The sequence below is a fragment of the Thermobia domestica genome, chromosome 5 (genome assembly GCF_964235325.1).
Source record: "Thermobia domestica chromosome 5, izTheDome1.hap1.1, whole genome shotgun sequence".
NCBI lineage: Eukaryota > Metazoa > Arthropoda > Insecta > Zygentoma > Lepismatidae > Thermobia > Thermobia domestica.
Window position 1 is genome coordinate 112483994 of NC_137458.1, and position 12415 is coordinate 112496408.

Sequence of the window (12415 nt, forward strand, 5' to 3'; positions counted from 1 at the left end):
TGGTTGATTTCTTCCGCTCCCGGTTTGAATATCACCTGGATCAACAAACTCGAATACTAACTTCTGACCCTCTACACACCTTAGCCAAAACTGACGGTGATTTATCCAAGTAGAAGGCCCGTATGTATATATTGTGCGCCCCTGTGCTCTAAATAATTTGCCACCCCCTCGAAAACGACCAATATTAGAAATGAAAAATGAAATGAAATGTTTAAGTTTAACGTCCCACGGTTATGCCGGTTAGGCTAAAGGAGACGGTGATGATGAGAGATGAGTGAAATGAAGAAAGTGGGAGGAAACTGGAGAACCCCGAGAAAACCAACGAGCACTGTGTTTGTCCACCACAAAGTCCACACGACCAATATTAGAGTTGAATCCATAGTTTTTGGGGGCGCTGAGATGAATAGTAACAGTTTTAATCCAATTCAACTTCAAGGTCATACTCTAATACCCAAGAGGGGGGGGGGGATTTTAAAAGAATCAAAAACGACATATATTAGTGTTGAATTCATAGTTTTCGTGTTCGCTGATTTTAATGGTATCAGTTTCCATGATGTTCAAGTCCATCCTCACCCTCTTTGGGTGGGGGTGGAAGGGGATGACTTTTTTTAAGAATCAGATAAGCTAGCTAATTAGCAACTATTGTAATTAGAGCGAATTAAACACATTATCATATATTTTCGCGCTTGCGCTGGACTCTGCGAGCTGCTAGTTTTAAATATTACTTTATTGTGAATCCTGAGGACCGCGGGAGCTCAATGGTAGAGCGTTCACCTCTAGTGCCTGGGGTCCCGAGTTCGATCCCAGCCCCCGCCAAGTGAACTTTGTGGTGGACAAACACCGTATTCGTAGGTTTTCTCGGAGTTCTCCCGTTTCTTCCCACTTTCTTCATTCCACCAATTCATTCATCCTCATTATCACCGTCTCTTATCTCGCCGCCATAAGCGGGACGTAAAACTTAACGATTTCATTTCATTTAAAAAATCCAAAATTTTGCCGCCCCCTAAAATCTGTCGCCCTGTGCTCGAGCATAGAATAGCACTTACCTAAATACGGGTCTACCAGTAGATCTTGAGATTCTTCGTTCCTTGGACGGACGGACATAAACAGATAGGGTAAATATATACATGACTTTTGATTGGTAAACCAAACTGCTTAAACTTATGTTACACCCTCAACAAATAGCTATTTTTAAGAAGTGACAGAATTATTTAAAAAAAAAAAAACTATACCGGAATAACTATACCGAATAAAGCCTAGTCCCTAAATTATGAATCGAGGCTAAGGGAAGCTATCATGATACGGAGGAAAGAATAGAGATGCAAGGGCTCGGAAAAAAAAACGGCTTTTTTAAAAAAAAAACTCGTTTTTTTCTGCTTCGCTTTTTTGCTTGGGAAATTTTGGGCTTTTTTCAAAATTCTGCTTTAAATTGATAAAGCAGATTTTGTTTCGCTTCTCTATAACACAAAAAGTCATTTAATTAGTGGTTGATACCGATAATAATATAAAACCTCGAAAATAAACCATGAATTTTGAAAAGATATTTCAAACAATTTTACTTCTCAACATATTTACATTATGAATTTCAAAGGATTAACCAATGTATATAACAAGATTTGTTAACCTCCTATATACAAAAATAAGCAGGGTTGCCAAAACCATGGCTGTTTTTGAAAATGCCAAAAACCCGTTTTTTTTGGGGGGGGGGGTTAAATCAGTTTTTTAGGGTTTAGATATTTTGCTTTATGTATTTATATTACATATTGACAAATAAGTTTGTTTCGCCTTGGCAACAACGGGGTTATGCTGGAAGAGGTCACATAAGCTTTAAAGAAGTCCAGTCAGCAAATTTCTGAAATTGGGTAACTCCCGCCCTAGCCATCGGGAAAGTCCCGTCATTACTTTAAACGTAAAACAATAACGGAAAAATCCTGTTATTGTTTTGTATGTAAAATTTAAGGATCAACGTATCATAATCAGTACACTAAAACTGAGGTATTAAATTACACATTTAGTACGTACATATCATTGAAAGTCCAATCCAAGCCAATGTTGGAAGCTACGTAGGCAATCGATAAATTTTACCAATTTCTATCAATATATTTAAGCAACCTTGGCTTCTTTATAAAACAACAGGCATTCAGGTATGCAGAAATATACAATTTGGTTTCGTTTCGTATGTTCAGGCTTAACATTCTTACGTAATACCGAGGTTATCAAGGAGAAGACTTTCGCTTAAAGTGACATCCGAACCGCTACTTTGTTTACGCATGAAAGAAGGGTTGTGGTTCGAACGAGAATTGAACATGGGACACCTTGATTAAAAGGTGAAAAGGAAATAAAACTAATGCAAATGGTTTGATGTGTGGAAACGTCACCATGAAGTTCACACGATTCGCATTTTTCGTTCTTTTTATTTTTTGGTTTAAACCAGTTGTTTATTTTTTTAAAAAAGAAAGAAAATTATAGCTGGTGTAAACCAGCGAACCCTAAAAGTAAATACTTCTTTACAGAAATAGACAAATAACTAGCAAAATTCTATGTAGTATTTTTACTTCAAAATATTCCATACCCTCTTTTTGGAACAAAATAAAATTAAAATAAAATATAAGAGAAATACTTAGATTTATATGATACACTTAAAAGCTGCACATTTAGAGCTTTTGGTTCTGTATATTCTTGAAACTCTACAGTTTTATATAACCACCATCATGGTTTAGTCTGTCCTCAAGTTTTCTGAATTTTTAACAAGAGGGATTCAACATATGAAGGGTGTAAGGCAAGAACATGGTAACCCACAATTTTACTATTTTTTAGAAAATAGAGATTTTCTGCTGCACAATCCATTTTGAAAGTCGGAAAGCTGATTTTTTTCACATAAGACTACACATGAAGGATTAAACGAAGCGGTATGCGTTGCTGTCTATCTGGTGCTGCATAACTCAGCAATTGAAAATTTGTTGGTTACCATGTTCTTGGCTCACACCCTTCATATCATTATGAAACTCTCTCCCTTCCACCCCCACCACCAAACAAAAAAAGGACTACGGAATATATTTAAGATAAATACGACTGCACAACAAACATGACTGAGTGGAGCTTTTGCGCTTCTATCGAGAAGTCCGGGATTCAACCTAGCATTCGATCATTCTGACAAAGCTTTTCTTCATTCCATGTGTGAAGTAGAAATAGTGCGTGTACTGTGAGTTGGCTGACTTCCTTTCTTATTGTTTTTAAATCATTATTACTAATTACCAGCAGTGACGGTTTTGCGAAAGTAGGGGGCGGTCTTTCAGACTGAAGCCTGTTCCCCAAAATTACGGAATGTCTAAAACAAACGAAATATCTTTTAGTTATGCCTTTACTCATAAACTTTAAGCTCCCGTCAAATAAAATTATGAATGTTTAGAAAAACTAAACATTAGTAAGAAAAACCCCTCCCAAAATACTTTTCTAAATCCGCCACTGATTCTCAGTATAAAACGATCTTCAAGGTTGTATCCAGAAGATTATCGCTAAATATATAAACGAAACGAAATATTAGTTATGCCTGTACTCATAAACTTCAAGCTCCTCCCAAATAAAATTAGGACATTTTAGAAAACGAAACAATCAGAGAAACCCCTCCCAAAGTACTTTTCTAAATGCGCTACTGATTATTTGTATAAATCAGCATTCAAGGTTATATCTGGAAAATTATTGCTAAATCGTTGCACAGCTACAGTATAACAGAAATGTGGAAGTACAGTTTGACAGATATATTGAAAAACGTACGCTTGACGGATATATAGGAAAAGATAAGTTTAATTTTTGCGCTAGAAGCTAGAGTACTAAGCTGTTAGAAATGAAACACGGATGACAAACTAAAATGATCTAGAGAAGAAAAAATGTCGATAACTCAAAAGTTAAAATAAAGTTAAATAGCCTCTAAAATTGCCCTCAAATACTACATTCTTCATGTTAGCTTTAATTCGTAAAACATATGCTCCATCCATCTTGATGATGAATTTCAGAGCGAAATATGGCATTTACGTCATGGGATTCTTATCTAAGTATAGAATATACTATAACAAAGCTATTTAGGTAGAAAAATTATGAAAATGAAAAAAGCCAAAATTTCCAAAATTCTAGTTTTTTTTTTTATTTTTTCAAAAAGCCGGCTTTTTTTGCATCTCTAGGAACGAAATGGTATAATCAACAAAATATAAAGGAAAGAAGAAGGCCCGAGAAAACCCATACATATTGTCTTCGTCTATTACAAAACCCGCTTAACTCGATTTGTCATCGAACGAGGGATCCCATGCACCACAGGTGAGCGATCTACCACAGCCACCGCGGCCTCAAGTTCTCATTCTTATTCTGAATAGAACATGTATACCTGTATCTACAACTCATATTTCTTTAACATTGCGTCTTTAAAATGATTCTGCCTAAAGGGAAACTAAACATCAGATAACAGTTTGAAATTTAACAATCCTTTTTAGCACCATGGCTAAATGACATGAGTCTATAAGCTCAACCAGATCTAAAATACATACAATTAAATAGAGTCTTCCACACCAAACGCAAAAGTACTAAACCATCTCGTTACTGATAGCTCAAATACCAACTACTAAAACAGAATACTTACCTCATCATGAGGAAAATCTTTATTCTTCATTATGTACTGGCCAAATGGTACTGGTATAAATAAAAACAACATTATTAAGAATATGCATCCTGTGATTACCCCTGTTGCCTCAGGTCTGAAAAAAAAAGAAAGGTATCGGTGATGATCATAATCATAATCCATCCAAAGCCATAAATATAACTACATGAATTGACGTACAGGAAGAATTTCATAAACTTCTATTGTTGTTCTTTGTCTCTCAATATAATAAAGAGATTAACACAAGCGCTTTGAGTTCATTTTATTTGTGTTAGGTGCAAATGCTCGTAAATAGCTTGTTTAATATGTACTGGTGAGTTCGCTTTTCAAAAGCATTTACGTTTCAAGACTGAAGTCTTGTAAAAACAGTTAAGAAAAAAATAAAACCAATTTTGTATAATGTGCTGAAATGCAATGACGAATTAACTTGTGGTCAGGTCGTGGTTTGGGTAGATAATAACAGAAAATAAACGCTACAGGAAAGGAAAACACAATCTAAACTTAACTAAAAATTCGCTAATGCCTAAACTCTGTCTCACGTCTTCAAATTTTTACCATCTGAAAGCTGTTACTGTGACAAATATAATGAAGTACTTTATGTCTTTGCAAAATTAGAACCATAAAAATAAGAGAGAAAAAAATGACATCCGCTGTTTTGTAAAATGGTGGTCTTAATGAACATTCTTCATCAGGTTATATTCAATGGATTATTACGAAATTTACATGATTTATTGTGAAGTTGCAACCACCGGTAAACACCCTTCCGACCGACGGTTACTCCTTCCAACCCATTACTTTCGGCGGGTTATAAAGTTTATTCATTGTCAGATGTGAAAATTGTACGTCGAAATGTCAAATGTCATTGAAATTATACACCTTCATACTAGCTGAACCTGCGCTCTCTACACAGCGCATCATTCGCATATGAGCACAAATATCCTTCTCATTCCTTACAACATCTGTACATGTCCCTTTACAGACACAAGTGAAAGACGTATAGATTAATAAAAAGCCAAGGGGTATCATAAAGGTGAGACGTTTTTCGATTATTTTTCTGAATATCTCGCACCGTTTGCAAGATTTGAGCCTGCTTCCGGTTAGAGTTTCTAATTCATGTATGACCAGTGTTTTCTTTCTTCTTGCATGCAGTATGTAATAAGCAAATACATTACACACACAATTAATTATAATGTCAGTTATATATGGTGTTCGTTGGGCAAAACACTCCCCCCCCCCCAAAAAAAAGGTTCATCTTAGACTGAAGAAATGGTTATCCTTCCTTTTCCATTATTATTTGGGCATGAAACACGCCTGAGACATATACAACCCCTATATACAACAGTGTGATGTTGGAATGTATAATGCTTAGGATGTGATGCTTTAGTTTTTTTTTTCAACACTTTTAATGTACCCGCAAAAATGTAATTAAGAAATAGTGTCCATAATTTTTAAATATTTAATTAGAACTGAACAATCTACATGAAATTTGCAATCGATCAGTGAAAACGTCATCTTCCTAGAGCCTGTAGTTTCAGAGATCTATTTGTCGAAAGGATTGGCCACAAACATATAAATGTAGTTTAAAAGAGCTCCAAAGATGGCAGCACAAGTCATTTGCATTTATTGCGGAGAAGGCTTATTAAAGGCAAAGGCCTTCGAACAATAATTTAAAAGTATAAAAATTTTCTGAAAGATATTTCTTTAGGTAATTTATTTAAAGTACACTCTTTCAAAAATATTTGTCTTTGTTATAAACGTGAAATCACAAATAACCGTAAATCAAAGGTCTGAAAGCTAAGGTTATAGGTTAGAGCTCGGTCGCTCTTAATTCGTACTGTAGCATTTTAATAGATAGATAGAGTATTATGTTATATATCTACAGTACAGTTATTGTATATGAATAGTGTTATACTGAATAATAGTTAATGAGAAATAATTACCGTATATCTAAAGACTAAAGTTACACATCGATGAAGGACGCCTTTGTCCCTGCACATTGAAACTTCTGAAGTTCTTCTACGTCCTTGGTGCTACATAATGAGGCACTGGACGGATTTTTTTTTCTTTTTTTTTTTTTTTTTTTTTTTTTAAACGAACCATGACGTTGCACGGACCAGAGCAGGGTTCAAGAATTTATTTCTATCAGGACTGCCATCGACGGTAGGTAAAGTTGATAGCGTCCGTCCAGCGTCAATGCAGTCTAGAGATTAAGTCGAAAAGAAAGTTTTGGAGAATGCAGAGTACAGACTTGAGGATCAATCGAAATTGGAACGGAAGCCGTTCGAAAGTTCGATTATGGTAATGTATGTTTTGTTTAATGCCACGAGACATTGTTGATCTTTATAGAAAATGTGTGTGGTAGTAATTTTCGATGGTATTTATTCCGGATAAATAACCCTTAAATTATCGCGAACACACTAGCAAACTGCGTCAGTTTTATTAAACTTAGTTGTGTCTTTCAGTGAAATATGTGTTTTCTAACGTGTTTTCCCACTTAGTATGTAGGGCATACCCACGCACATGTTGTGTGCATATTATCGTTTAGAAGGAGATTAATTTCGAACAATGCACAATACGTTCAACAGCTGTAATATATTTTGCAATATGTAGCACTGCTTTGATTAACATATACCAGGTTTAATTTTCGTAATTTCGTTAAGTAGTTAGAGAAACAAAAATTTGAATCAGCACGCTTAAAAAATTTTCCTTCGCAGTATTAATTATTTCTTAGTCGATTCATCAGTTCACTGTATTCGCGTCATATCATTAATTTTACTTATAAAATTAAACCCTTGTATCCAGCAATTGTTACTTTCCAAATCCAAGTTTCTACTGCCTAATTTCCTTGCAGGGAATCCTTTGCAATGCGAAGGTGCTAAATGCACGAATTCTTTTCAAATTAATTAACTTTAGATAAGTAGGTAGGGTTAGGCTAGGTTAATATTTGTACGTGTATGCCTTTAATTCCTTAAATATGGAATCTCTGTATGTCAATGCCATAAGAAAGTGGTGTTGAAGTAAATGTGATAATGAAAACTAAGTAAACGTTGATACTGTCCCTGCGGAAGCAAAGAAAAAAAAAACTCTAAGAAATAGCATACTGGAATTTCAATTCTAGTTACACCTGGCACAAGCAGAAGAAATGCAAAGCCAAAAACATCGGTTCAATGTCGTGTAAATGCAGTAATACAACTATGTACGAAGAAATACGTGGGTATGATCATATTATATAACCGACACGGGTACAATTTCCAGTTGACATTGATTTATAATTTTCGTATTCAAGAAATTTACTGTTTCTACCTAAGAAACTTGATTTCACTGATATTCTGAACATTTTAAAGTTACAAAATCGGTAAATATACCTCAAATATTGTTTCAAATTACTTTATATACAGTACAATACCAATATTGCGTCCTAATTCATTATTTTGTTTTCCAGAAATACAATCTCATGTAAGATTTGCTATAAAAAATTAGCTTTCTACGGGTAAAACGTTAAATTTAATTTAATATTTAATTTATTAGCAGAATATAATTTGCCCATACTATGAGGCTCATATAAAGTACGAATATGTATCTTTGACAATGTACAACAGGTTGATGCACGTGTCTTACACATTTGTCTTCCTTTATGAGCATCCCTACTAACGCTAGCTTATGCCCTCTTAAAGTCAGCCCATACTGAAAAATGCAACGTTACTTATGAAACATGATTATTAGATACTAAGAGTCGATTTTGTTAAAACAAAAGCAGTTTATATATATTAGGGCTACTGTTTAACTTTAGGAGGTCAGGTTTTTAACAGACCTTTTTGCGATATTCTATTCACATTCGATTAGGTTAGATTAACATCATTTGGCGAATAAAGGCGAGTTAGAGCCCCGCAATGCACGGTGTCTTTTGTCTTCATTAGTGTTGGCCCCCCATTACTAAACATTTACCTATATCAGTAGTATCTGGTTGGTTTACTATTCCCAATTTGCATCGCTCTTGCTGTATTAACGACTCCATATTTTACTAAGTTCCCTTGTAAGAGGAGATTTGGGATGGCATCGAGCACCTCCCCCAATTCGTTTCGTGCCTCCAGAATTGAGTACCTTTTCTTTGTCTGAATTGTGATAAAAGTGGGGGGAGGAGGAAACGGGCCCTGCGGGGCTTCTAGCCCCCTTCGCTCGCTCAGCTATATTCTGTGAAGTAACTAACTCTGGAGATCTTACACGTGCAAGATCGGAAGAAATACTAAATATCAGCCGCAGATTTGTTTTGTACCCCAATGAGAAGTATGGGGGATAAAGAAACGAAAACAGGCCGGTAGAACACAAGAACAGGGTGCCGAAGGAGTAAGAGCTCAGCCTCATTTAATGAGGAGCAAGTTACATGTGGATAACTGAGTAAGGTACCTGTGTACACTAGAGCAGTGTTTCTCTTATGGGAGAATTCATAATACTGACACAACAATGTTACTTCCATCTTATTATGCCAATTGGATGCGTCGCCTAATTAAAGTCCGTAGAACTTGTGTTTGTCAAGTAACAATTTTTCCAATAGTTTCCAAGTTTTAGATTCCATATTCTCGATCTACCCCATCACGTTTCTATATTTAAACGGGTTAAGTTCAAAAGTTGGTCGTCCGTTTCTAGCAAAATTTTGGAAATTTATCGGAAAGAAATTAATAATTTGCTTGTTTGTGTGCTTGATAATGTATAAGGAGAGTGAAAGTTGTGTTTTTTTATTTTCTTTCTTATATAAGCGGTTCTAAACATGGAACTATTTGGTAAGCGGAGGGAACTACTTGGCGCAAGGTTACTTCATAAGCATTTGTTTTGTAAACATGGCTGGTGATAATCAGAAAAATCTATTAAAAGTAAGTAAAAGTCATGGCTTAATAAATCTAAAAATGGATTGTAGAAAATGCAGTAAGCAAACAACTGTAAAGAAACGAGAAGAAAGTTATACTTGTCAATGTAACGATAATATAACCAACATGGCGGCAAGGTCCTAGAACACAGATTCCCCTTCTCATTTAAAGTGATTTCAAAACTAGAAACAAACTGACAGCTCAAAACCACGTGCAGATGTGTTTCGAAGAAGGGAATTTACGTCACATAGTTATTGCGGTCACTCAGTGAGGGTCGAATCATGCATTATTTTAGCAACGGTGGGTGGAGGGTTTCCTTGGCAACAGACCGGGAAGGTTCTAGATTACTGGTCCCCCATGTAGGTTAGTAGCTGGGTTGGTTTCCTTCTGTACTAAAGTTTATACATTTAATTTAACTGTATTGCCAAGCGAGCGTCAGCGAGTGAAGGCGGGTTAGAGCCCCGCAGGGCACGTTGTTTTCTGTCTTTATTACTGCTGAATGAGAAGGGGAAGTAATCTAGAACCTTGCCCTCACAGGACAGTTCCAGCTGAATGAATCACGACGCGCACGAAGTGGCAACAGTGTACCACGTGCTTCTCCAAACGTCAATTTGTTTCTAGTTTTGAAAACACTTCAGTTGTTTTGAAAACACTTCAGTTTTCAAGACAAAAAAAAAAAACGTGCCCTGTGAGGCTTTAACCCGCCTTCACTCGCTAAAGCTTGCTCGGCAATACTATTCGAATTAAATATTAAACTTTGGTATACAAAGGAACCAATTATTACGCTTTTAACCAAAAACTAGGAGGACGACCAACTTTGGAATAAATGCCTTAATAACAGTGAACTCATCGAAATAACATTTGTAAGCTGTTGTGATTTCAATTAACACTTTTTGGTTTAAAAAAAAAATGTTACTTACATTTTAACTCCACTATTTTTGTTTAAGTCCACACCATAAAGATTAGCCTTTATAAACATCTCTCTCAACTTTGGTATCATTCTTACAGTCAAATAATATGCTGCAATGGACATTGCAATATTTACACAAATCGGTAAGCTCATCTTTGCAATGACTTCACACAAACAAACCATTTAAAAAGTTTTATATCTCATGAAAACTATGAATTATACACAAATCGACTAAAACATTTCACAAACTCATAACATAGTGCAAAATTATCTTCTGTCACATGTGCTAATTGCCGCTTCTCCATAAACAAACGTATACCAATGAATTGCATCAGCGCCCACATCAAATACAGCTGTGGACCCGGCACGACGACTATATGTATTCGTAATTATTTCCTGTTGCGCAAATGAACCTTCAGCTGTTTCTATCAACATCACTTTCTCTCTTGTTTTATGTTACAATGTTGCCAACGAGTCAAGATACGAAGTTTGTATGCTTACTTGAAATTGTATTTTCCCCAACTTGATACTGTGCGGGAAAATAGTCTTTCAAGAAAGGGGAAAAAAAATAACAACTGTAAAAATATCGTTCAGTAGGGAGCAGAATTCTGAAAATAAGAGAATATTATAAATCACTAAGGTTCCCATTATGTCCATCGAAGCCATATTTAGATCTTGGTGCTAAATCTAGCGTAGTTCACACGCATTTACCATCTTGGCGAAATAGAGCATAATTTCATCCTTTCTTCTGGAGATGGGGGGGACTAAAATGTTGATAGTTAAACCATCGTCAACAACTATCCTTCTTGGATGATAATGATGGTTGGAGTAATATAACGAATCCGTATTTCCACTGTGTTGTGATGTTGAATTCACATAAGTGTTTAAAACTAACTTCAAGAAGTAAATATGACCCTACCTCTTTACTAACTCTCTAGTTTTAATATTGTATAAGGCTGATAGCCTGTACATAAATTCGTTGATACCCTTATATATGTTCCAAATGTTTTTATTTTTTTTATTATCTTCAAGTTCATGAATTTTAGCTTTCGAAAAATCGCGTTTATTCAGTGGCGTTACGTGGCCCTTTGAGGATTGTTACCGGTTGTTGATACTACGAATAACTCTAGTTTCAGTAATAACTCTAGTTCTAGTAATAACTCAGTAGTAACTAATAACTCTAGTTCTAGTTTCAATATCAGAAAAATTAGTGTTCACTTTTTTTCTTTCAGCGTACCAACGATTTCGAAATATAGACATTAGGAAATTAAAATTAAAACTTTGAAGGTTTTAATTATATTCTGCTACACAAACTCTGGTTTCAGAATCCTATTCGTCTGTGCTTTCCATTATGGATTTAAAGAGTTGAAAAGTCAATTCTTGTTTTCCCGAATGTAGCCAAGGAACACGTAGATACAATGTATTATTTGGAATTTTCATAACTTCACATGACTAATGTTTTCTATGAGAACGCCATGAGAACGCCATATATTCTTGTCCTTACAAAAGTAAAAAGTCATGACAGAGTAAATTAGCTTTACACACGAGCACAGCCATCGGTATTCGGCATGCCATTGTATGTTAAAATGTTCATAACTCCCAGTCGTTTTTAATTTTAAATTGTATATATGTGGTGTTGGTCTTTCTCCGCATATTATTTTACTTTTAACCGCAAACGAACGCACACCAAAATAACGTTTCGTGATGCTTTCTATAGGACAGTCAATGTCACCGAGGATAGTTCGTTTTTTTTCTGAATTATTGCCATACTTACTACTACTACTAACACTATGACACCCACAAAGCACTGAAGACAATTGGACAGTCCTTTTTCAATACATCAAAGTGCAGATTTAACAAATAGTCTAGCAGCTACACTTGGACATTTTTGAATCGAAAGTATCCTATACTAAATTAAAAACAAAATATATTCAACTTAATTAGCATAAATCCTAAAATAATAATAGGTACTCGAATTGGAAAGAGCGCGGAAAA

The 12415-nt window shown here is 35.3% G+C and overlaps 1 protein-coding gene across 1 annotated transcript in view; it reads right to left on the bottom strand.

Annotated features, from left to right (window-relative positions):
- The window catches only part of Alg7 (Alg7 dolichyl-phosphate N-acetylglucosaminephosphotransferase), a 109978-nt gene extending 99138 nt beyond the window's left edge, over positions 1-10840 (bottom strand). The window contains exons 1-2 of the mRNA XM_081758879.1: positions 10431-10840; positions 4631-4745 (exon numbers count right to left, since the gene is read on the bottom strand). Coding sequence (XP_081615005.1) covers positions 4631-4745; positions 10431-10603 — 288 coding nt within the window. The 5' untranslated portion in view covers positions 10604-10840. The remainder of the gene's footprint in view (positions 1-4630; positions 4746-10430) is intronic.
- Positions 10841-12415: the final 1575 nt, after the last annotated feature.